The sequence below is a fragment of the Lipomyces oligophaga genome (assembly GCF_038497815.1).
Source record: "Lipomyces oligophaga strain CBS 7107 unplaced genomic scaffold V1516scaffold_1, whole genome shotgun sequence".
Taxonomy (NCBI): Eukaryota; Fungi; Ascomycota; class Lipomycetes; order Lipomycetales; family Lipomycetaceae; genus Lipomyces; species [Lipomyces] oligophaga.
Window position 1 is genome coordinate 1,009,053 of NW_027117785.1, and position 23,609 is coordinate 1,032,661.

Consider the following 23,609-nt stretch of genomic DNA (forward strand, 5'->3'; position numbering starts at 1 on the left):
AGTGAGGAATGGAAGGTGGGAAAATAATTTTTTTTTTTTGAAATAGATGAAAGAAACCGGAATATGGCGAAACACAACACAGCAGACACAGGAAAAGAAATCTCGAAAAAAAGAAAAATTAAGAAGGAGGATGACACAACATCTTTAAAAAAAAAGAGTTCAATTGAGACTCGTAGCGAGACATTAACGCCTATTTTAAGAGTATTAACCGGATCATATGAACATCAACTTCTCTGTTTATCGCTTGCTGCTAGCAGATCTGCATTTACTCATTCTTCAAACATAGTATCGCCTAGTGATAAACCCACCTCGCCTAATGTGTTTACTCCTATATTTCATTTTGCACCTCATACAGCATCAATCAGATGTATTGCACACGCGAAACGATATCTTGTTACTGGCGGAAATGACGAACACATCCGATTGTATGATCTTCAGAAACGTAAGGAGATTGGAACACTAATGCATCACGAGGGAAGTGTAACTAGTCTTCAATTTGTGAAAACTGCGTCGGGAAACAGCGGGAAATGGCTTGTTAGCGGTGGAGAAGACGGAAAGATTTTGATATGGCGGACAAAGGACTGGGAAGTTTTGGCAGATATGAAAGGACACAAAGGAGGAGTAAACGATATTGCCATACATCCGTCGGGTAAAATTGCATTAAGTGTTGGTCAGGATCGTACTTTGAGACTGTGGAATCTAATGACCGCGAAGAATGCCAGTGTGCTAAAGCTACCAGGCCCTCCAGCTATACAGGTTAGCTGGAATTCTGCAGGCGACAGATATGCAGTAGGCTGGCAGAGAAGAATTTCAATATATGATATGGTAGGAGCTGGTTTAGAGCAACAAAATTGTCAATCTACTTACTAATTTCTATAGAATTCTAAAGTGCTGTCAACTATTAGTCTACAATCAAACTTATATAAGCTTGACTACGGTGAAATATATGAGGAAGAGGACATATCGAAGGATTACTTATTTTACTCAGATTCCAATGGTAAAATCTTATGTTGTGATGTAGCGAAGGCCACTGAATCGGAAATTCCTACGCTCTTCGAGCTAGTTGCGCACACTGCACGTGTCAAAGACTTTGCGTTCTGCACGAGGCAAATATCAGCAACTATATCCGGCAGATCTGAGGCGGACTTGGGCCGTAAGACTACATTCATGAGCTCAGTATCTTCTGATGGCAAAATTGTGATATGGAATATACAGAGCCGTGAGCCGATAGCTGTCTACGAGACTGGTGAGAGACTTAACTGCTGCTCTCTTGTCCCTGAGGAAGTTGAAAGGTACGATACTATGAAGAGAGTCCGTGAAACTGAGGAAGTCGATGAAAGTGAGTCTGAGGATTTAGAAGACGGTGATGGACATCAATAGAATAGTTAAGCAATCGCAATATTTGAATAATACTCTTTACCAATCTAAAAGTCTACCTCCTACAGTCTACACTTATATCGATGCTATGTGCTACGGATCTCGTCACATGATATATCATGTGACGAATGCACAAACGCCATATGTCTAATCAGGAAGTTCGCGCCACCGTGACCGATTTCTTCAATTTTTTTTCAGTTTCCCTTTCAGTGCTTCATCTGCATCTAATTTTTCCTCTTTTTCTTCACCTCCTTCGTAACTAACACTTCATTCCTTGCGAATATTATAGTTACTTTTTTTTTTATTTTTATTTTTACTTTTTGAACTACTGTGTTTGTTATTATGGCTGAAATTTCGGATAAACTCAACGATTTGAGCTTGAAGGACAAGCCGGCCGAGCAGCCAGCAGGCAACCAGAATCAGGTTTACATCCCTCCCCACGCCCGTAAATACGGCGGCGATCTGGCCTCGTCAAAATACAACAAGTAAGCTGTCTCCTTTTATTTAATTTTATTTATGGATTTTTTAAGTCGTTTGTTGGCTTGCGATATATTTTTGATTGCGACACTTCTGCGACGTACAACCTTCCCAAAAAGGTTTTGCCACGCCCTAGATGTGTTAGTTTTGCTCGTATTTTTCACGATCCCTCTTTGTCTATCAGCAGGATACTAATTTAACGACTAGTTATTCAAACAATAATCGTTTCTCCCAAGATGATCGACGCGGCGGCTACAGACGTAACGATGGCTATGGCTCTCGTAGCGGATACAACAACCGTGGCTATGGTCGCGATTCTGGTTATGGTGGTGGTCGCGACTCGTTTGGTGGAAACAGCGGCGGTGGTGGCGGTTACCGCAGAAATAATTCTGATGGTCGATTCGTTGATGGAAAGCATATTCCTGGAAGTCGCGATCCCAGACTCGAGCACGAATTGTTCGGTACCCCTGGCGACAATAAGCGACAGAACACTGGTATCAACTTCGATAACTATGACGAGATTCCGGTTGAAGCTACTGGTGATAAAGTTCCTGAGCCTATCACTGCTTTCACGAACCCACCCGTTGAAGCACTTCTGCTCTCCAATATCGAGCTTTCTGGATATACTAAGCCAACTCCTGTCCAAAAGTACTCTATCCCTATCGTCTGCGGCGGTCGTGATTTAATGGCGTGCGCTCAGACTGGTTCCGGTAAGACCGGTGGTTTCCTTTTCCCCATTCTTTCAGAAGCTTTTAGCCAAGGTCCGACTCCTATGCCTACTATGAATGGTGCAAGCTCTCTCCAGCTCTCAAGAAAGGCTTTTCCTACTTCTCTTATATTGGCTCCTACCCGTGAGCTGGTCTCTCAAATCTACGACGAAGCTCGGAAGTTTGCCTATAGATCATGGGTTCGTCCTTGCGTTGTCTATGGTGGTGCTGAAATTGGTGGTCAGCTACGTCAGATTGACCGGGGCTGTGATTTGCTTGTCGCTACTCCTGGTCGTCTTGTTGATCTTTTAGGTCGTGGCAGAATCTCTTTGTCTTGTATCAAGTTTCTTGTTCTAGACGAAGCTGATCGTATGCTTGATATGGGTTTCGAGCCTCAGATTCGTCGTATTGTCGAGGGCGAAGACATGCCTCCTACTAAAGAGAGGCAAACTCTTATGTTTTCGGCTACTTTCCCTCGTGATATCCAGATGCTTGCTCGTGATTTCTTGAAAGACTATGTTTTCTTGTCTGTTGGACGTGTTGGCTCCACATCTGAGAACATTACTCAAAAGGTTGAATACGTTGAAGATGCTGATAAGCGCTCAGTTCTACTTGACATTTTGTCTTCCAATAAGGGAGGACTCACCTTGATCTTCACGGAGACTAAGCGCATGGCTGATGCTCTTTGTGATTTCTTGATCAACCAAAATTTCAATGCCACTTCCATTCATGGAGATCGTACGCAGCGTGAGCGTGAAGAAGCTTTGGAGATGTTCCGAAGCGGACGTGCACCAATCATGGTTGCTACTGCTGTCGCGGCGCGTGGTCTTGATATTCCTAACGTCACTCATGTTGTTAACTACGATCTTCCCTCTGATATTGATGATTATGTTCATCGAATTGGACGTACTGGCCGTGCTGGTAACACTGGTCTTGCTACTGCTTTCTTTAACCGTAGCAACAAAGGTGTTGTCAGAGAGCTGATTGACATTCTTCGGGAGGCTAATCAGGAGGTGCCTCAGTTTTTGGAGGATGTTCTTGCTGAAAGCGGATATTCTCGTGGTGGCCGTGGAGGTCGCGGTGGAGGTCGTGGTCCAACTCGCGACTACCGTCGTGGCGGTGGTGGTGGTGGTGGCTATGAAAACAACTATGGCGGATCCTCTTATGGTGGCTATCATACTGGAGGATATCACAATGGTAGTGGCGGAGGTGCTGGAAATGGTGGCAACTATTCCTATAACTCTTACTCTAACGGAGGATCCTCCTATCCATCGAGTAACCAGGGCAACAACTGGTGGTAATCGAACATATATTATACAGATTATTTGCTATCTTCATATGATGAAAGCTATCTAGGTTTATTTTTATTTTTTTTTGTGAAGTTTTATTGCTTTGTTATTGAATTGGCTCCTTGTCTTGTTGCGCGCGCCGGTGAGTTCAACTTGTGTATGACTACTGCGAAGGGATGGTACTGTGGATAGAAATGTGTTTTGCTTTTGAAGTATGGTTATGCTTATTCATGAATGGAATAAGTGACTGTTAGACAGCCTCTTGCATCGGTGGTTAATTAGCTGCTGGATGTGAGTACAAGTCTGAGTTTTTATTTTTTGTTCTATGGCTCTCGACTGGATTTCTTAATTTCCCATTCTGTTGTTCTTTGTTCGTTTTGTTTTGAGTATTGGGTTACTAGACGGTCAAAACGGACCAACAAAAGTTTTTGCGCTTGATGAATGATATGGGAAAAAAGTAGGGAAAATGGGAACATATACGGGATATTTCAACGCATGAAAAATAATGGGAAAAGGCGTTCAACATCGTGTGAACAAATTTGTTTTTATTTTTTATGTTATTTCATTTCTTTTCAGATCTTTACTGTTTCTTTCTTTTTTAGTTTGTTTACTGGGATAGGGATACGCATAGAAGTTACTGGTGCATACTTTTAGACAAGATGAGAAGGGGCACTCCAAATTTGTAAGAATAATTTATTTGACAATAATATATATATATTACATTGTTTTATGTTGGCAAGAAAAGAGAATGCGAAATTACATGATTTAAAATTAAATGTAATTTCTAAATTTTATTTTACAGGGGATAAGTTTACTATAGTACAAGAATAATGAAGCAATCACAGATTCGGTGATCTTTCTTTAGATGATCACTGGTTTGATTATGACTATGGATGGTTATTGCTACCTGATGTAGATTGCATTGCGGACGAGGAATTTCCACCGTGGACAACATTCTGATGATTATTGTTCATGGCATGCGCTTGTCGAGCATTAGCAATTTGCTGAGCGGTAGCATGTACACCATGATGTGCATTAGAAAGGGATATATGAGAAGACGCAAATCCAGCTGTTGCTGCTGCAAGCGAAGCAGCACTCAACCCGGCCGGAATCCCATGAGAAACTTGAGATGACTGACCAAGATGGCTCACTTGGCCGGCTACATGGGATCCAATAGCAGAGTTCGAAGTATTAGCTGCATGAGGAGCACTAGATGCATGGGCGGCGTGGGCAGCAGCCGCCACCTGTGCTGCCTGTGTGACCTGAGCGACTTGCGCAGCATGAGCTGCCTGTACAGAGTGCGAGGCCTGTGAAGAATGCGCTGCTGAGGCGGCAGCCCCTGTAGCACCGAATCGACGAGCTCCCTCTCGCTTGCGAATACTCTTGCGGATAGCTTCAAACATACCTCCCCAGCGGAGGCGCCGTTGCCCCCGCTGTGTGTTGTCGGGTGGAATACCTATCGGTATCATACGTCGTTTCGTGTGAGTCTGAGCGCGATGAGTTGCTTCAATCCATGCTTGAGCAGCACGCGTATAGGGACCGCGAAGATCGGTCGATTTAAAATTAGGTTCCAGCTGCATCCATCTTTGAAAGCATTCCCATGGAGTTCTTCTCTCAATGTTAGAGTTCACACCCCACGAATTCCGAATGTTCATATTCTCGGCAACAACATCCCAATTATACATGAACTCGCCCGCAAGTCGTAAAAGTGTAGCATCATCTTGGGGAGGCCAGATGGTAGGAACGCCGTATTCCACATATTTCAGTGCAGGAGGCATCGGAGCTTTAACGTACACAGTTCGTCGCGCGGATTCACTAATAAACAATGGCTTGTGTGCACTGTCTTCTCCAGATCTCAGCTGACCCGACAAAGACGCTTCATCACTTTCTTCCAATATTCTTGCTTTCCAGGTAGAGATTCGTTCAGGACTTGCATTAAACGGTATCATTGCAAACTTACTAATAGGAACAATTGGAAGTTCTTCTATCATATCACGGAAAATATCATCTTTGGGAGGGGTTAATGCTGCGAAATGTCGAGGAGAAAATATTCCACACTGATTTTTTGTGTCAGGTTCATCCAAAATGCTTCTCACTATGATATTCGACTCGGAGTTATTGACCGTAGTAAGCTCTTCGTCAGACAGTAACCGAGGAGGAAGTGAATGCACACAGCAAGACTCTTTCCCTCTTAACCAGTAATCTTCGATCATATCTTTCAATAACGTTATTATATTCGCACGAATCTTTCGCAGCGAAGCTTGCTGCAATGCCGTTATATGCATTTCTTCAAGTAAATAGTCCCAATGACATTTTGTTCGCTTTGGAGCTCTAAATCTTTGAGGTTGGCGTAGACTCCATTTCTTGTCGCGTTTAAGCTCATCCATGCGAGCTACAGTTTTCACCAAAGTGGACTCCATGTAAGATGTAAAATAATTTTCCGTGGTTAATGATTTGTGGGAGTAAGGAACAAGACTTGCAAGAGGGGAAATTTGAATGCCATGAAATATTTTGACCAAGGGCACTCCTGGCTTTACAGGAATATCTTCGGGCACTACTGGTGCTGTCAATGAAGTTGTAGATCGTTCAACAACTAATTCTGGCTCGATAGATGAGGGAAGAGAAGGCTGCTTTCGGATGTGTGAATGCCTTGATGGAGTGCCCAGAAGTTCGCTGACGGATTTTTGCTTCAAAGCTCCAGAACTGACTCTAGTAGTCATACGCTCAGTAGGAGAAGGGGTTGACACAGTCTGAGCGGACTTCGCTATATTAGGCACATTACTGGAAGGAGTAGCAGTGGCAGGGCGATCTAGTGAAATTGTCGGGGACCCCGATTGCTGTATCGAATTAGATTGAGCATTGTGAGGCGAACCCCCAATCGATTGAGGCAGGTCAGTTTCTGAATTTACCTTGGTAGAAGACGTTGAACTATTCTGAGCCTGCGTAGGAGTTGGAGCAGATGAAGTGCTTAATGCTGCTTGTGCCTGCGTCTGTGCCTGTACCTTTGATTGCTGCTGAGCCAGAGCTAAAGCATGCAGCTGAGCCTGTCGTTGTTGTATTATTATTTGCTGTTGAGGAGAAAGTAAATGTAGAGACTGAGGAAGACTGTTCGCAGAAAACTGAATTGGAAGTCCTTGAGCGCCGACTAGCTGCGAACGCGCTGGCTGAGCTTGTCGAAGCATCGATTTAGAAGAATCCGCTGAAAGCTGCTGTGTGCTGATCAGATTAGGAGATGAAGACGTATGATTAGGTAACCGTCCCTGCTTCCGGATTATGGATTGATGGACCTTGTCGGATAGCTCAATACGTTTGGCTTGCGCTGCCTGAATTGAAGGCGGAAGGGAAGATTCGTCAAAAAGATGGCCACTACAGAGACTGATTAGCAAATCAATACGAGCGAATTAGCAATAACTAACCTTTCTAAATCATTCTTTTCCAAGAAGGCCATTAGATAATCATCCTCAGATGCAATTATCTCGTCCGTAATAGGCAATAACGGGCTCCGCGAAAGGAAGTATAGCTCAGAGAGCTTCCTTTTTCGGCTTTTGACGACATCGCTTCATCCAATCAGTATTTTTGCACATAAAGGACAAGACAAGTAGAGATAACGTGTATTACCTGCACAGTTGCCGTCGTCGTTCTATATTTTCAAACCTCAGTCGATCGAGCCGGTCCTGAAAAGTGTCAACATTGGGTATCTATACACACGCGCTCATGGAACTTACTGATGGAAAATCCATCGCTGTCCACCAACAAAGACAACTCGAAATCTTCGATGGATCGCGATCAATGAGAATATTGCGAAATTGATAGCAACGATTGTACTTTTGAACGCGCTTGCTTCGGCTGGTGAGGAGATAAAATTCTCGTGTGCTGACCAATCACGTGCATCAGGAAGAACAGAAATCTGGCGATGAGAGCGCTCGCGACAAATATCGACGAGTCTCAAGTACGCGGCTATAGGTACGATCGGAAAGCACAGTTGCAACAAACTATGAGTGAAATCGACACAAGTAGCACTGTGCAATTTGAATATGTTTGTGTCGCATACGGTATATCGGAATACTATCGACTGATTTGGTAATACTAGCTAACCGAACTGGACTGCCAGCACGCAATCGTGAAGTGCTAGCATTCCCGAATACCATAAACGCTATACTATTTATTGTCTCTAATAGATTCCAAGACCTCGTGGTTTGAGCCAAGTCAAGACTACGCATATATCAACCTGAGTGGCATGAAATACACAAACTGGCTCGATCCTCTTATATTCGGATCCCGACCGTTCTCAAGCACGCAGAGATCAGATTAAGTGCCGTCTTAATCCATAAATATATTCATTTAAAACTATCGAAATTTAGAATAGGTCCCAATCAGGAATTAACATGATAAATTTTGAGTATAAACAATGAGATCAATGATAAGCATTACCATCGTAAGCGCGATAGTTATTATTCCCAATACTAAACCCTCTCTCTTACTACAGTCTAGCGAGCCCAGCCAGATCAAGCTTTAGATCAACTGAATGCACTCAGTTCAAGAATCTGTTCGAAAGCTGTCCAAACTGACCTGCTTTATTCAGTTTTGTCAGTTTGACCAAATTTCACCATTTGCGAGGAAGCTGTGTGTATAGTCAAAGGACTGCCTCAATGAGATGCATGGACTTGTCATTATCATTGCGACCCTAGTCGTCTGTTCGACTTTAATCCATGCTGCGATAACAGAGATCCACGCAGAGGGCACCTGTGCCATGTACAAAAACGTCAGTGACTCTCTTTGATTACTTTTTCAACTATTAACATCTATGATTTCAGTGCGGCAAAAAAAGTTTTTTTGGCGCTGAACTTCCTTGTCCCTACAATGGTCCAGCTGTACTTCTTGATTCTGAAGGCTCGGCAGATCTTATCGATATCTGCGGTCCTCATTGGGGAAACACTCCCGTTTGTTGCGACGTTATTCAGGTATGTTTCAAGATATTCTCAATACTAAAGTGAACTAACTCTCATTTTTTTTTAGCTTGAAAATCTTCGACAGAATTTGCGCAAAGCTGATACCCTGATTTCATCCTGTCCAGCTTGTCAGGCCAACTTTGTCGAGTTCTTCTGCTCGTTTTCTTGTTCTCCAAATCAGTCTCAGTTTGTCAACATTACTTCTCTCGGTTCTGCTACTTCCGGTAATGATATTGTCACTGAGCTCGACTTCTTTGTCTCGGCTGACGTGGCCGAGCAGTTCTACAATTCTTGTAAGGACGTCAAGTTCTCGGCAACAAATGGATTTGTCATGGACCTTATTGGAGGAGGAGCTCAAAATTATCAAAGTTTCTTAAAGTTTTTGGGAGATGAGAAGCCTCTGCTAGGTGGATCGCCATTCCAGATTAATTTTCCTTGGAACGAGACTGAGGAATCTATTGAAAGACTCCAGTTTGAAACTCGAAACTGTGCTGACATAGACGAGCGCTATCGCTGTGCTTGTGTTGATTGCCCAGGATCTTGTCCAGCTCTTCCTCCGACTTCAAATGATAGGCTTTGTAAAGTTGGTGCCATGCCATGCTTTTCCTTAGCCATCATCACTTTATACGTTATGGTTCTAGTTGTCGTTATATTGGTCTATAAATCAATCATCCAATTTCGAAATGGTCCATTTTATAAACCCGAACGGCTAAGGCTATTACATGATGCGGGAGGTGCATCTGAGGATGAAGAAGAAGGTGACATTGTTGAGAGTTCAGAATTAGTCGAAGGTGATCTGATGCCCACATACTATCTGCATAGCATACTGCAATCCAAATTCACCACCATGGCTCTATTCTGTGCCCAGTTTCCGGGTCTGGTGATTGGATTATCATTATTGATAACAGGAATATTGTCTTTAGGTTGGCTACATTTTACAATTGAGACTAATCCTATTCGTCTTTGGGTCAGTTCCAATTCACCCTCATACCAAGAGAAATTGTTTTATGACGAAAACTTTGGTCCATTTTATCGTGCCGAACAGGCTTTTCTCGTGAGTGAAAGTGGGCCTGTTTTGAGCTATGAGACTTTGCAATGGTGGTTTGAAGTCGAAACCAACGTGACAAGGATCAAATCTGCAATTTATGGAACCACATTTGACGACATTTGCTTGAAACCTACAGGAGAGGCTTGTGTAGTCCAATCCATAACGCAATACTTTGGAGGGGATTTCGATAACGTGGATGAATCGAATTGGCAAGAACAGATCGAGTTGTGTACAGCAAATCCAGTTGACTGCTTGCCACCGTTCCAACAGCCTTTGAAACCAAATATGATTCTTGGGGGCGTTAACGGTAGTTATGTTGACGCTCAAGCAATTATTATATCATGGGTTGGTAATAATGATGTAGAGGGTTCCACACATGTTTTACATGCCATGGACTGGGAAGTCGCTCTTGAAACTTTTTTGCTTGATATACAAGCGCAAGCTGCTGAAAGAGGTTTGAGATTGAGTTTCAATACAGAAATTTCACTAGAAAAAGAGCTGAACAAGTCAACAAACACTGACGCAAAGATCGTCGTGATTTCATATATTATTATGTTTATATATGCCTCATACGCTTTGGGAAAGATATCGTTCAAATCGGGCATGCGGTCACTCGTTGATTCTAAGTTCACCCTCGGATTGTTCGGCATTTTTATAGTTCTATCATCCGTTTCTGCATCGGTTGGTTTGTTTTCTATTATTGGAATACCAATAACGTTAATTATTGCAGAGGTCATTCCCTTTTTAGTTTTAGCAGTTGGCGTGGACAATATTTTCTTATTGTCCCATGAGCTCCAACTGGTAAATCAGCAATATCCTAATGAACCAGCTGAGCACCGAATCGCTCGAACGATGGGAAAGATGGGTCCGAGTATTTTACTTTCTGCATCGTGCGAGACAATTGCCTTTGCTCTTGGAGCAGTTGTTTCTATGCCAGCCGTTCGGAATTTTGCAATTTATGCAGCTGGCGCAGTTTTCATCGATGCCATTTTGCAAGTGACAATGTTTGTCTCAGCTCTCACCTTGGATCTTAAACGGACTGAAGATAGCCGAGTAGACTGTTTCCCGTTTATGAAGATTCAGTTGCGACGACCTGCGAACAATGAAGATACACCGTTAGTTGAATGGATTCGCACAAAGTATGCACCGACTATATTGAAGAGGGAGGTTAAGGTCACTATTTTAATGGTTTTCACTGGCTTCTGCGCTCTATCTCTGGCGCTGATTCCAAATATGAAGCTTGGTCTAGGTAGGTTTCTCATATTCTTTGTTGAGTAGTGTTGTAGTGTTTTCGCCACAACTAACCCGCGTTTAGATCAACGTATTGCGATTCCGAGGGATTCCTATTTAGTAAACTATTTTGATGATTTGTATGATTACTTTGACAGCGGACCTCCAGTATATTTTGTCACGAAGGAATTTAACGTTTCTGAGAGGGCTGAACAACAGGCGCTTTGCGGACGGTTTTCTACTTGTAATGAGTATTCACTATTGAATATTCTTGAGCAAGAGAGGAAACGGCCTGAAATTTCTTATCTTTCCGAGCCTGCAGCAAGTTGGATTGACGATTTTTTCCATTGGCTGAATCCGCAGTTGGATGAATGCTGTCGGTTTAGGAAAGGATCAACTGAAGAGATGTGTCCTCCGTACGCTCGAGAATGGCAATGTGATGTTTGTTACGCCAACCGAGAACCATCTTGGAATATCACTATGAACGGTCTTCCAGAGGGAGACGAGTTTATGAAGTTTTTCTCTTTCTGGATTCAGTCGCCGTCAGACCCATGTCCTTTAGGAGGGCAAGCACCGTATTCTAACGCTGTGGTCGCTGACTACGAACGTCTCACATTTAACGCAACTTCATTCCGAACATCACATACACCACTCCGGTCACAGGATGATTTCATTAATGCGTATGCGGCCGCGAAGCGGATTTCCGAAACTATTAGTCGTGACACGGGTGCGGAAGTATTCCCGTATTCAGTGTTCTATATTTTCTTTGAGCAATACGGGTCTATTTTCCGGCTTACGAGTGGTTTGATTGTAACGGCAGAGGCAGCTATTTTTGTCATTTCCGCGTTGTTGTTAGGGTCAATCAGTACGGCTCTGGTCGTTACTGCTACCGTGGCGATGATTGTGATTGACATCATGGGGATTATGGTATTGTGGGGGATCAGTCTGAACGGGGTGAGTCTTGTGAATCTAGTAATTTGTGTTGGGATTGGGGTCGAGTTTTGTTGCCATCTTGCGCGAGCATTCATGGTTCCAAGCTCGGACGTGCTTGACATCAGTCGTTCGCGGATGAAGGGCAACGACGAGCGAGTCTGGGCAGCGCTTGTGAGTGTAGGGGGCTCGGTTTTTTCGGGTATTACTATAACAAAGCTTCTTGGAGTTATAGTTCTTGCATTTACGAGGTCAAAAATCTTCGAAATCTATTACTTCCGCATGTGGTTTTCGCTCGTACTTGTCGCCGGAGCCCACGGCCTCATTTTTCTTCCAGTTGCACTGTCTTATTTCGGAAGCCAGGGATATGCAATGAAGGATCTGTTTATAGATGTGGAAAATCACGGCTTTTCCTCTAATCGGTATCGCGTTTTATTTCAAGAGTCCGACCAACAAGAAAGTGAAAATGAAGACGAGGAGGATAGTGATATTCGACCGTGACCTTCTCTTCACTTTTGGTCTAGTAACTTGCTCGCTTATTTCCCATTTAACGCTCTAATTTGCTATCATTCATTATCAATTTATCAATAAATTCAATTAAACAAAAGACATCCGCAACTCCAAATCATTCAACTGATAAAAGTATATATGGATCATGCAAATAATTGATGTAGTTAAAACTTATCAAGCTAATGCTGGCCTATCACTGGATCACTCGTGCAATAGCAGATCCAGACTGCACAAGACTTGGATTATTATTATATATATATCTCAACAATTCAACGACTTCCTGCCGAGTCTGGTCAAATTCAAACTGTTTCTTCTCCTCTGTTTCCTTAAGAAACAGTGCTTCCAGCCCCTGTACGATCTTCTCTGTAAGACCTTGAATGATCGGGTTCTGTAGCTTATATAGATTTACAATTAGCCGGTAGATAGGGTCGTTCTCTTCAAATCCGTCCTGGATAGGAAGATTTGTAATCAATACAGGGATGATACTATCAAGCGGAACGCTCTCCATATGTGCTGAACACAGGCGCGCAACACATCCTAGAATGTTCGCGACACATCGTTGGTTCTCAGCGTCAACAGTTAAAAGCTGTTGCAATCGTTGAAAAGTTTTCGCATATGTCCCGACAATCTCCTGGGTCGACTGACTGTATTGTGCCAACAGCCCATAGCCGTAAACAGCGTTGCTTCGTACCTCTGAAGTTTCGTCCGATAGTCTATGGACAAAGCATTTCAACAGTTGCGTAGTATGTGGGGTAATAGCTGTCTTCATTCCGTTGACTATCTCTGCCAGCGCCCCTGTTCCGGAAGCGCGTTCGGTTTGATTTGAACTAGAGCAGTATTTTAATATGATTGGACAAAACGTCTTGAAGTAGTGCTCAAAATCATCTCCCAGCGCTGCTGCAAGCGCAACAATCACATCCATAGCAGAATCTAACAACATTAAGTCGTATTCTGCCGCATCGCCATCTTCTTCCTCTTCCTCTTCGTCGTCCATGGTTTGGCATCGATGCTGCTTCTTCAAGATAATCAGAATCTGAGTGGCGATCGCCTCTGAACTATCTCCAAGAATTCCAGGGCCGCATAAACGAAGACTCTCGCTGAGATTATTGCAGATCGCTGTCGCAGTAGATCTAATATAATTAGTAATATATTCTTAAAAAAGATTCCCAAAGGCCTTTTTTCAGAAAAAATGAATCAGCAATGACAACCTTGTGTCTCTGAGTGAGCTGAGTTTGTAACATGATTTTTCATCATAGTAGGCAATATCAAAAATCTCATATTCACTTACCGATCATCCTCCGCTTCAAATGATTCAAGCGTGGCCTTCATGACGATGGCGCTATATGCTGTTACTGTTTCTGGTAATGGAATCTTCAAACGTAGACCAGGCTCCCATTTAGGTGGATTGGCAATATTATAGATCACGCCGACCGTTTGCCATAGCGAAGTGATCGCAGCTCGACGAAGTCCCTCATAGAAATGTTCAGTGTAGGCAAGAAGCTTTTCAGAGGCAGTATCCATATAAGGCAGAAATGCAGATTTCGTTCCTGCAGCAAGATCGCCAATGGTATCAATGGCAATTTCCTTTTCGATAGCCAATGACGTATTCACAGTTATATTTTTCCATGGATCTTCTTCGTCTGCATTTCCGATATCAATGTCTTCTTCGGGTTCATCGTATCCACTTTCTTCTTGATCAAGTGGCTTGAAGATTTCAGGCATTATTCGAGGCAAAAATGGTGCAAATTCTTCACCGTAAACTTTGGACAAAGTGCCAAAGAACAGATAAATTGACTCGCGCAGTCTGCTATGCTGCGATTGAAACGCGTCATAGGCAGCCTCCACAGATGCTTGAGCGTATGGGCTGAATGCTTCCTTGCCACATGAATTAGCAATCGCTCCTAAAGTGTCAAAAGCCATGCCCTTAACATCTAATTCACTTTCGACATCAGAAGGTCCTAGATAATGCTGGATAGCTTGCACGGATACATTCAAATAAGGCATGAAGTCTGTCTTTGCCGCATGTGCAGCGGATCCAATTGCTGCTATAACAGGACCTTTGCCAGCAAGATCCCCATCCGGTCGGTTCAATAGATCAATCAAGCGAGTCATAAGAGCGTCCAAGTATTTCACAATAACTTCTTGGTCCAAACTTTCTATCATGGCATCAAGAGCATTCCGAGCGGCTTTGGAAACCTTCGGATCCTGTGAATCCATCATGTTAAATACAATCGGCAGAAGAACTTCATGCTCTTTACTGATGGCCTCTTGAAGTTCTGTAGCTAGCTGAGCAAGGGCACTTAGAGCAGCGGTGACCACCTCAACAGTATTGTCCTGGAGACCTTGAAGTATCACAGGGAGAACAAACTTAATTTGAGTTGACAAGAAATCTGGTGCGCCTTCAGCAGCAACGCTAATAGCAAGAAGACCAGCGCGACGATAATTGGGATTAGGAGAAGATACATATTTTGGAATTTCGGCAACAAGCGTATTCATGACCTGCGAAGGAGGTAAAGTAGAAGACAGAATATCAATGAACCTCAATGCTAGCCGAGGGACGCTGTCTTCTTCCTCCTCATCATCTATTTCGTCCATAGTATCAGCCGCGATTTGAAGAGCAGACGAGGTCAACGTGGACCCGATCCTCAAGCCTTGCACCTTCATTCGCTTATATCGAACAGCATTTGTAAGACAAGTAAGAGCATTACAACGGACATCGCTATCAAAATTGTCACTCTTTGTGATTTCATGTAAAAATTGTATCAGGTCTCCGAAAGCTTTTCCGATAATGGAAGAGTCAATCCACATAAACGACTGAAACACATCAAACGCTTGGCCGATTACTTTCGTATCACCCTGATCAATGAGTTCTTTAAGTACATTAACCATTCCTGGCAGAAACTGTCTAAACATTGAGGTGTACTCTTCTTCTGGATCGGCATCAAGAATCTCAGCAATTTTTCCCAGACTAAGCAAGGTATCGGTACGGACAGTCAAACTCTGAGGATCAGACAAAGTTTGCGAAAAAATCGGCATGAACTCCCCAAGACGATCAATGAAAGTGGCCTCCATTGATTCCAATAGAGTGTAGAGGATATAGACACCTACTTCACGCTCGATGACGGAGGATGAAAGACAGGCCTTGTGTACGAACGCAGGAAGTTCGTCCCATTTTCGTTCAGGTAAATCGTTCTTTGCGATTTCGGATATAACTCGAGACGACGCATGCCTAACTATCTGTACAGATTCTTGTAACGTCGACTGAAACAGGGAATTTTTGATTTGCGCTTGCAAATTAGTATCCAGATTATCCCAATGGGAAATGATGAGTTTCCGAACTTCGATTGCAGCAAGTTGCCGCAACTGAGGCGACGGATTCTGCTGCATTATTTGAATCAATGCAGGAACTGCAGCGCTATTTGTGTAAAACTCCTTCTGCAGACGTGCAGACGCAGCCTTGATGACTTCATTGTTAGAAGCCGTCACTTGCTCGAGCAACGAGACAAGCTGCGAAGAGAAGTCGCTCATGATTCTTTTCAAATGGTGTCAATAAGCTATTTTCGAGCTTCACTTCCCGTATGGAACTGGACACTTACGTGATTAGTTTCTATTCAATTGCTATCTTTCTCTGCACTGATAAGTAGTAAAGCTAAACGTCTTGCTGAAAACCCAGAAGGAAAAACAATTTTTGCCTGCACAGATAGAGAGAAGCCAGAAGCCAGAAAAAATTGTTTGTTCCAGGGGAAGCACCAACCACCGTATAACGCCCTAACCTTGATTTGTACCGCGGGAGCTTGTGCTAACAAGACAATATTTACTCAAATATAAGTAGACTCAGATAAACAATTTTTATGCAATCAGGTATCACATAGCTGATTATCTTTTGTTATGCTTATTAATTTATTTTCTTTGCTAAAAATAAAAATTTAATAAGTTAAATAACTACAATGAGCTATTGACTTCTGCTTCGCCATCCTGGCAAACCCTTAGCCGATGGCCCTCTTATTTCCAGGAGGCCCTTGACTAATCCGCCACTGTGAATTAATAGTTTTCGAACTATTTGGCCTAATTCTAATTTCTAAGATAATTCAGGGCAGCACTTCTGATCAATTGAAAATATATATTTCTAGAGTATATTTGTCTGATTTATATAGCAATATTTTTGATTTAGAATTTGTGTTCAAGAGTCTAATCTAACCAAAATGGCCGATACTCCAATTCGACGAGGAACAGTTAAAGATGTGCCGTACATCTTGGTCAGTCACAAATGAGTCGGAAATATAGGCAGGACAATTAACAGAAGCTACAGGGATTTATTAAAGAGCTAGCTGAATACGAACATGAATCAGACAAGGTACTTTGCACTGAGGAAATGCTGGAGAAGACTATTTTCGGACCCATGCCTTATGCCAAAGTACTCATAGCGGAGACTCCGGAGGGTATTCCTGCTGGATTTGCTCTGTACTTCTATAACTACTCCACTTGGAACGGCAAACCAGGGATTTATCTCGAAGATTTATATGTTCAGCCAAAATATAGGCGGAACTCGTACGGCTCGGCCTTACTGTTTTCTCTTGCGCAGGAATTGATCACCATTGATGGTGGCCGTCTTGAATGGAGTGTAAGCTTGACTTAAATGCGTGGATTGCTTGTAATTGACTTATTCCTAACTGTTTTAATAGGTATTAAAGTGGAATAAGCCATCAATTGAGTTTTATAAATCTCTAGGAGCTGTTCCAATGGAGGAATGGGAAATGATGCGAGTCGATGGAAACAAAATCCAGGCTCTTGCAGAGAGATCTCCTGGTATTAAACCATGATCTGGGCGTCATGGTTTGTTAAAATTGAAGATTATATGTGTTTCTTATTAAAAGTCATGTTTTGCGTTTGTGAATTTTTGCATATAGACGTGGATATGATAAGTTCCTGATAAATATCAATTGTATTTTAACTTGGGAGAAATTAGATGCTTTTCGTGATCATGTTAGCGTAGATTATTAAATCCGGTTAATTACGCTGGGACTAACTCTGGAATTCAATAAAAACAAAAAATCCTTTAGAAAATTTTCCCGTACAGAAGTCAACAGAAACAAATGTAGTCGACAACCAAAGCCAGCAAATATCAATAACGCGAAGATTAAACTAGTTTGCCATTGTAGCTCAGAAATCCTACTGTGATCCACGTTCTACTTCGGTTATGAAAAGCAATATAGACTGAGCGATCATTTCTAGCTGTTCCGTGGCTCCGTTGCTGGCCTTAGTCTACAACATAATTTTTAAAATGCTCTAATATCTCACAAGATTCTTACAAGTACTATTGCTATCCTACAACTGTAGCTTTACTACAATTGCCGACCCACACTTCCGTTCTCGAACTCGTAGAGTTCTAGAACCGATAGTAGCTTTTGCAGCCCTCGTACTTCGAACCCTTAATTCCGTACCGCGCTCATCATACCCCAACCCCGGCTGGATGACCTAGATATCACGTTTTTTTCACTAAAACCAGAATTTGCTCCAGTCATCTTTGTCCGGAATTAATTTGCTTGATTATCCTTGTTCGGTGCGGTACCCTGATAGAACGTGACAAACATCAGCAGCAGCATTATTTGTACCTCGGAAGCACGCCTCTAGAGTCTTTGACTGTCGAAATGGCTAGTGTTGCAATGAACGCCCCATCGGTTCACGCTGAATCTAGAGAAATGGAACAGGTGTGTAGAGACTGGACCAAGTCTGTTGGTATAGGCGGTACTCACGGAATAATACTGACTGTGAAATATAGACCAAAGACTCAACTGCAAGTACTAAGGATCATCTGGCAAGAATACGGGAGAACCAAAGAAGATCGAGAGCACGTAAGCGAGAATACGTTTCAGATCTGGAGACAAAGATAAAGTCATGCCAGGAAGAGGGCCTGCAGCTCAACGTGCAGATCCAGCGTACAGCACGACGGATTGTTGAGGAAAACAAGAAACTTCGTGAGCTTTTGTCCAGAGTTGGTGTAGACGAATGGGCGGTGGAACAATATCTCAAGTCAAATAGCGGAGCTGAGTTCCAAAGCTACTTAAGCAGACGACAGCAGGATGAAGAGATTCTCAAGGCTAAGCATCCGTGTTTCACGTGCGGTTCTGCTCCCGGAAAGTCATCAAAGGAGAAAACTGGCTGCGGTTCAAAGAAGTCGTCCTGCGCAGACCAAAATGCTGCAGTTATTTCTCCAGAAGAAATCGATGTTTCTGTGCTTGGTCTTGAAGATGCCACTACCATTACAGCGTCTGCACGAGTACAGGGAAATATGGCGAGCACTGGGCAAGTGCAATATCCTGTTCATATGCAATATTCACAGGTTACCATGGCTCCGCTTGTGCAGAGCTCGCTTTCGTTAGTGCAGCCTAGTGTCGCGCCCACCACGTCCTCAGTAGTGCCATCAATGATACCATCGGCAATACAGCCGATAATTCCAGCTGGAATTATCGGCGGCCCTCAGCTTCCAGCGAGTGGATTTCCGATATCATCTATCCAAAGTCTTCCAGAGATGACGAGCATGTCTAGTGGACTGAGACCTACAGATAACATTCTGCCAGTGGACTTTACCGCATACTTCCAGTCGGAAGATCTGGATTCTATTGCGATTCCCGAACAAATTTTCCAGGTACAGCATTATTCTACAGAGTCATCGACGTCTTCGAGCGAGGGATCGAACTCGTGCTGTGCTTCCTCAGCCTCCGCTGCTTCTTCGCCTGAAGACAAGATTTCGATGCCGGGCGAGAACTGCTAAGAAACTTGGGTGACTAGTAAGACGATGTATATAGGATGATGTTGTTGATTCGAGTGGATTTGAAGCGGAATTTTGGGTATGGCGACTACGGGCGTGAATGATTTAGTCTTAATGGTTGTATGTTTGTTTTTTCTCTTTGGTTTCCTCGTTCTAGTTTATGTACGTGATATATCTAACAATCGTCTAAGATATATAATTACATAGATATATATGTGCACTTGTTTTCTGTTTCTGTTGGTCTGAATGGTACTCATTTCTTTGGTAAATTTTGGTCTCCGTAGGGCCGGTCGTGTAGATCGCTTCAGACTGTAGAGTCACTCGTTCGAGCTGATTGGCCGGGGATTAAGTCACGAGACTCTAGTCTGTCTGGCTGCTGGCCAATGAGCTGCGCAGCGCATGACACTGGAATGAAGCCTGCGATCCAGTACTCTGAAGTGCTAGAGGAACATAAGAACAGAGCGAAGTCTGCTCTTTCTAAATATTGGTTAGACGCTTGGAGGATCTACAAGTAGACAGCCGAATGAGGAGAGGGTTTCGCTGGCAACCTCAATAATCCGGGGAAACTCTACCAGCGTGCCTTGTCTCTTGTTCTGCGTGGAAGATCGTCGGTAATTATAACCCCCAGTTGGATCAATTATTGATTCCCCGGCGTTAGGCGCCTTGAGTCAAGCCAACAAGAGGCAAACAAGCCAACTTCATTCACCGAACTAAATCTCTCTCGGCCCACGTACTTAAGTTCTTCTACTGATAATCGTTCTCTTCGTCTACGTCAAGTTCCCGTATGGCTCGTGAACTCCTATCGATAAGGGTTAGGGCCATAGTCCGGGTAGTGCGCGCGGGTAAGTGAATATTGCTGAGACCGGAATGAGAATGGGAATTGGAATGGGAATGGGAGCTGCTTGGGAATGGAACTGTTACTGAACAGAATTATGGAAACTGAATGTCATGAGAATATCTAGAGAAATCTGGAAATGTTGCTGAAGTAAGGATTGTCAAATGACTGGAAGCATCTGATCTTGAAATGCACATTATGCAACCTTCGTGCTGTGGAGTCAAGGATGAAGTGTACCTCTGGTTATACCACTTGCCAGGCCAAACTTACACTTGCCAATGAAGATGATAGCTGAGTTTACCATATGGACTACCGCGCCACTGTCAAAAAGGCGACGGTCCGCTCGGTAAGCATTTTTTCTGAAGTATACTGTTCTCATACGGCGTGCAGACATGCAGAGAGTACTTCGCATCTTCACTACTTTAAGACTCGGCAAGAACGATTACAAAGAAGAGTCTGAATAAATGGTCATTTGCCTGCTACGGCGACCGACCTCGACCGACCTGTATCTTGCAGTTCTGATCTATATCGTGGTCAACATTGGCTCGTGACCAAGGAATCCAGCCGGTCTGTACCGTATCATTCAACCTGTAAGTAAATTACGTGAGCGCACGTGTAGTCCATAATTGTGTCGTGCTCACTAAAAACGACCTGGAACCAGTCTCCAGATGAACAAAACGAGAAGCTCCGAAGCTCGTTGGCCGTCGGCGGAGGTCGTATCACGGCGAGTCGGCCCTGGATTCTGGGTCCGAGCTTGGTATTCCCATGAACGGGTACAGCAGGCTAATCAGTAAGTCGGTCAGGGTTTCTTGTTGAGGGAGATCTGGCTGGAATTTCAATGAGGTTCTGAGCTGGCTCTTCGGCTTTAATTATATAAAAATATTTCTGTCATCTTTGTCCTTATATCGGTGTCTACGTGTGTGTAATTCTACAATACAGTCTGTAGTACTTAGGCCTCTTCGATGGCGATTAATTCTCACAATAGTGATCCGCTGGGCGTTACCACCGAGAATTCGGCGGACGACAACCTGGATCTCGAACGGGGAGATACAAATTATACCGTTCGTTCCGCGCGCCAGTCTACGGACGACGATAGTTCACCGCTCTTGGTGCGAACCGTGTCGACCACGACGGCCGGAACGGGATATGCGGGCGAACATGACGACGAAGTGAATGGTACATCTGAAGAAACGAAACTCGCACCTCTGCAACAACTGGGAATTCTTGACCGCTATTTGCCTTTATGGATCGTGATTTCCATGGCGGTTGGGATTCCTGTCGGATATTATTTCCCAGATCTCGGCGAAAAGCTTGAGCGAGGCGGGTTTGCTGGTGTGTCTATTCCGATTGCTGCCGGTCTTTTGATCATGATGTATCCCATCATGTGCAAAGTGCAGTTTGAGTCGCTGCACAAGCTGCTGGTAATGCGGTCGCTATGGGCACAGGTGATGATCAGTCTGATCATCAACTGGATCATTGCTCCTCTTGTCATGGTCGGTCTGTCGTGGCTCTTTCTTCCTGACGAGCCAGAACTTCGGGAAGGCTTGATCATGGTTGGTGTCGCACGCTGCATTGCCATGGTCATGATCTGGATTGAACTGTCAGAGGGTGATACCGACTACGGCGCAATCTTAACTGCCGTCAATTCGCTGCTCCAAATGGTCCTGTTTGCTCCGACCGCAATGCTTTACATTAACGTCATCGGCAAGAATCAGGACCATCTCGATATTTCCTACGGAGTGGTTGCAAAGTCCGTAGCGGTATTCCTCGGACTACCCTTGCTGTTCGCCGTTTTGACTCGGCTTTTACTGCGTGGATATGCGATGTCGATCAAAAACTATGATACTCATTTCGTCACTTTTCTCGAGCCTTTTTCGCTTATTGGATTGCTCTTTACGATCTTCATCATGTTTGCTTCTCAAGGGCGTGAAGTAGTAACGCAGTTGACTTCTGTGCTACGTGTCATGGCTCCCATGTTTACGTACTTTGTGATCCTCTTTTTTGGAACTTTATTTTTATGCCAGAAGCTGGGCTATACATACAAGATCTGTTCAGCGCAGGCATTCACAGCGGCAAGCAATAACTTTGAACTGGCCATTGCTGTTATTGTTTCATATTACGGAATTACTTCCAGACAGGCCCTCGCAGCTACTGTGGGCCCACTTCTTGAAGTCCCTGTTCTACTCTCCTTTGTATATGTGATTCAACATTATAAGTCAATCATGCGCTGGGGTACTCGAGGCAGTGCTGATGTTTTGGCAAGAGATTAAACCATATTGACAGACTATATTCCATATCGATTATCGTTTTTTATTGATTAATCGACCGGATAATCCTGATGAGAGCTTGATTGTCCATATAATATCAACAAATATTTATTTAATTTTTATTTTCTTCTGTTTTGTGTTCTTTCTGGAGTCAATTGGGTCGGAAAGTTTTAAATTTCAATTCCAAATCTATTGTATAATAGATTGCATTCCTTTTACTTTTCCTCTAGGGCTAATTGGATATAACTTGGGAGCTGGCTATAGATGTGTATTTACATTGATGAATGTATTTTATGAACTGAATGAAAATCAATTTTTTCAAATAGGGAGTAGATTTGGTAGAGTAGGATTAATCAAGAAGAGGCCCGAATTGAGCTCTGAACCATTGGTTCCCGTTTTCGGTTATCGTTTCGCCATGACATACAATAACGATATCAAAATCCAAGTTTGCGATACTTTTCAACGCAGTTTTTGATTGACTGTATTGTTGGTATTTCGAAGATCTTCGGAAACAAAAACAGGGTCATACATACTTGTCATCTTTAATGAGGAATCTAGTAATACGAGGAAGATATTTCTGCAGTCCGATTTTATAGAGAGCATTATTGAATGCAGTAGAAGGACTGAGACTATATTGCTCTATAGGTGGAAAATTGAACGCTAAATCTGCGACGACTAAAGACTTTGTCCGACCATGGAACGTTACGAGCTCGCGGTTGTTGTGACCGGTGAGTAATATGAATTTAAGGTCTTCTTGATCGTCGATGTCGTCAATGCCGATATCTTTGGGGGTTAGTAAGACATTATTTTGTTTCACTATCACTTCAATGGCTACGTCGTCTGAAGCCTTTTTCGCAGCGAGTTTTTCGCAGCCAATAACTTTCGACTCGGGAAACTTATCGTGCCATTCCTTCAAAGCCATATGGTGGACAATGTTAGGCCCGACGAGGTATTTGACTGGAAGGCCACCAATAACTTTTTCAGAAGATTCAGTATATGGTAGAGGTGCAATCACGATAGTACCCGGGCCATCAGTAAAATTTGCCTTTATGATGGTCGATCGCGCACCGATATCTAGCAGGCCAAGCTGTTTGAACGGACAGGACAAAGTGTAGAGGTCCGAAACAATTTCTTTGGTAACGATAGTTTCGTCAAGATTTATCGGATAAGCCATAGCTTTTGGTTTTTATTGTATTGTGATTAACTTGGTTGAATAAAAGA

The 23,609-nt window shown here is 43.3% G+C and overlaps 9 protein-coding genes across 9 annotated transcripts; 6 read left to right on the forward strand and 3 right to left on the reverse strand.

Annotated features, from left to right (window-relative positions):
- The first annotated feature begins 51 nt into the window (after positions 1 to 51).
- On the forward strand, positions 52 to 1,581 carry V1516DRAFT_668216 (WD40-repeat-containing domain protein). Its single transcript, XM_066920964.1, has 2 exons — positions 52 to 825; positions 880 to 1,581. The coding sequence occupies exons 1-2, from the start codon at positions 64 to 66 to the stop codon at positions 1,378 to 1,380; spliced, it is 1,263 nt and encodes a 420-aa protein (XP_066779831.1). The 5' UTR covers positions 52 to 63; the 3' UTR covers positions 1,381 to 1,581.
- Positions 1,582 to 1,719: 138 nt separating this feature from the next.
- V1516DRAFT_661727 (DEAD-box ATP-dependent RNA helicase) lies at positions 1,720 to 3,862 on the forward strand (the record flags this gene model as incomplete). Its single annotated transcript, XM_066920385.1, has 2 exons — positions 1,720 to 1,862; positions 2,062 to 3,862. 2 exons carry the CDS (start codon positions 1,720 to 1,722, stop codon positions 3,860 to 3,862), a joined length of 1,944 nt encoding a protein of 647 aa, XP_066779832.1.
- Positions 3,863 to 4,737: 875 nt separating this feature from the next.
- V1516DRAFT_618175 (uncharacterized protein) lies at positions 4,738 to 7,539 on the reverse strand (the record flags this gene model as incomplete). The annotated part of the gene is made up of 4 exons (XM_066919396.1): positions 4,738 to 6,659; positions 7,008 to 7,216; positions 7,267 to 7,407; positions 7,469 to 7,539. Coding segments are annotated over 4 exons (2,343 nt in total), but the record flags the coding sequence as incomplete, so codon positions are not given.
- An 841-nt stretch (positions 7,540 to 8,380) lies between these two features.
- V1516DRAFT_645111 (sterol-sensing domain of SREBP cleavage-activation-domain-containing protein) lies at positions 8,381 to 12,901 on the forward strand. The gene is made up of 4 exons (XM_066920163.1): positions 8,381 to 8,612; positions 8,665 to 8,811; positions 8,867 to 11,096; positions 11,163 to 12,901. The coding sequence occupies exons 1-4, from the start codon at positions 8,505 to 8,507 to the stop codon at positions 12,506 to 12,508; spliced, it is 3,831 nt and encodes a 1,276-aa protein (XP_066779834.1). The 5' UTR covers positions 8,381 to 8,504; the 3' UTR covers positions 12,509 to 12,901.
- Positions 12,559 to 16,210, reverse strand: V1516DRAFT_645115 (armadillo-type protein). The gene is made up of 3 exons (XM_066920164.1): positions 16,114 to 16,210; positions 13,806 to 16,049; positions 12,559 to 13,647 (listed from the first exon to the last, which is right to left on the reverse strand). The coding sequence occupies exons 2-3, from the start codon at positions 16,043 to 16,045 to the stop codon at positions 12,711 to 12,713; spliced, it is 3,177 nt and encodes a 1,058-aa protein (XP_066779835.1). The 5' UTR covers positions 16,046 to 16,049; positions 16,114 to 16,210; the 3' UTR covers positions 12,559 to 12,710.
- A 379-nt stretch (positions 16,211 to 16,589) lies between these two features.
- V1516DRAFT_631625 (acyl-CoA N-acyltransferase) lies at positions 16,590 to 17,499 on the forward strand. Its single transcript, XM_066919957.1, has 3 exons — positions 16,590 to 16,773; positions 16,827 to 17,138; positions 17,200 to 17,499. Exons 1-3 carry the CDS (start codon positions 16,720 to 16,722, stop codon positions 17,335 to 17,337), a joined length of 504 nt encoding a protein of 167 aa, XP_066779836.1. The 5' UTR covers positions 16,590 to 16,719; the 3' UTR covers positions 17,338 to 17,499.
- Positions 17,500 to 18,049: 550 nt separating this feature from the next.
- On the forward strand, positions 18,050 to 19,555 carry V1516DRAFT_668236 (uncharacterized protein). The gene is made up of 3 exons (XM_066920965.1): positions 18,050 to 18,225; positions 18,297 to 19,406; positions 19,478 to 19,555. Exons 1-2 carry the CDS (start codon positions 18,166 to 18,168, stop codon positions 19,287 to 19,289), a joined length of 1,053 nt encoding a protein of 350 aa, XP_066779837.1. The 5' UTR covers positions 18,050 to 18,165; the 3' UTR covers positions 19,290 to 19,406; positions 19,478 to 19,555.
- Positions 19,556 to 20,940: 1,385 nt separating this feature from the next.
- Positions 20,941 to 22,711, forward strand: V1516DRAFT_668243 (sodium bile acid symporter family-domain-containing protein). Its single transcript, XM_066920966.1, has one exon. It carries the CDS (start codon positions 21,084 to 21,086, stop codon positions 22,389 to 22,391), a length of 1,308 nt encoding a protein of 435 aa, XP_066779838.1. The 5' UTR covers positions 20,941 to 21,083; the 3' UTR covers positions 22,392 to 22,711.
- Positions 22,712 to 22,737: 26 nt separating this feature from the next.
- Positions 22,738 to 23,562, reverse strand: V1516DRAFT_618276 (uncharacterized protein; the record flags this gene model as incomplete). The annotated part of the gene is made up of 2 exons (XM_066919401.1): positions 22,738 to 22,867; positions 22,922 to 23,562. 2 exons carry the CDS (start codon positions 23,560 to 23,562, stop codon positions 22,738 to 22,740), a joined length of 771 nt encoding a protein of 256 aa, XP_066779839.1.
- Positions 23,563 to 23,609: the final 47 nt, after the last annotated feature.

What these genes read in the sequence shown, in the direction of transcription:
- V1516DRAFT_645115 (XM_066920164.1), bottom strand. Translation starts at nt 16,045, where the DNA reads ATGAGCGACTTCTCTTCGCAGCTTGTCTCGTTGCTCGAGCAAGTGACG. An exon ending in TTTGAAGCGGAGGATGATCG is followed by an intron (nt 13,648 to 13,805) that starts GTAAGTGAATAT and finishes TAATTATATTAG; the next exon opens with ATCTACTGCGACAGCGATCT.
- V1516DRAFT_668243 (XM_066920966.1), top strand. Translation starts at nt 21,084, where the DNA reads ATGGCGATTAATTCTCACAATAGTGATCCGCTGGGCGTTACCACCGAG.
- V1516DRAFT_645111 (XM_066920163.1), top strand. Translation starts at nt 8,505, where the DNA reads ATGCATGGACTTGTCATTATCATTGCGACCCTAGTCGTCTGTTCGACT. An exon ending in CCTGTGCCATGTACAAAAAC is followed by an intron (nt 8,613 to 8,664) that starts GTCAGTGACTCT and finishes CTATGATTTCAG; the next exon opens with TGCGGCAAAAAAAGTTTTTT. An exon ending in TTTGTTGCGACGTTATTCAG is followed by an intron (nt 8,812 to 8,866) that starts GTATGTTTCAAG and finishes ATTTTTTTTTAG; the next exon opens with CTTGAAAATCTTCGACAGAA.
- V1516DRAFT_668236 (XM_066920965.1), top strand. Translation starts at nt 18,166, where the DNA reads ATGGCTAGTGTTGCAATGAACGCCCCATCGGTTCACGCTGAATCTAGA. An exon ending in AATCTAGAGAAATGGAACAG is followed by an intron (nt 18,226 to 18,296) that starts GTGTGTAGAGAC and finishes TGTGAAATATAG; the next exon opens with ACCAAAGACTCAACTGCAAG.
- V1516DRAFT_668216 (XM_066920964.1), top strand. Translation starts at nt 64, where the DNA reads ATGGCGAAACACAACACAGCAGACACAGGAAAAGAAATCTCGAAAAAA. An exon ending in GAATTTCAATATATGATATG is followed by an intron (nt 826 to 879) that starts GTAGGAGCTGGT and finishes TAATTTCTATAG; the next exon opens with AATTCTAAAGTGCTGTCAAC.
- V1516DRAFT_631625 (XM_066919957.1), top strand. Translation starts at nt 16,720, where the DNA reads ATGGCCGATACTCCAATTCGACGAGGAACAGTTAAAGATGTGCCGTAC. An exon ending in AAGATGTGCCGTACATCTTG is followed by an intron (nt 16,774 to 16,826) that starts GTCAGTCACAAA and finishes CAGAAGCTACAG; the next exon opens with GGATTTATTAAAGAGCTAGC. An exon ending in GTGGCCGTCTTGAATGGAGT is followed by an intron (nt 17,139 to 17,199) that starts GTAAGCTTGACT and finishes CTGTTTTAATAG; the next exon opens with GTATTAAAGTGGAATAAGCC.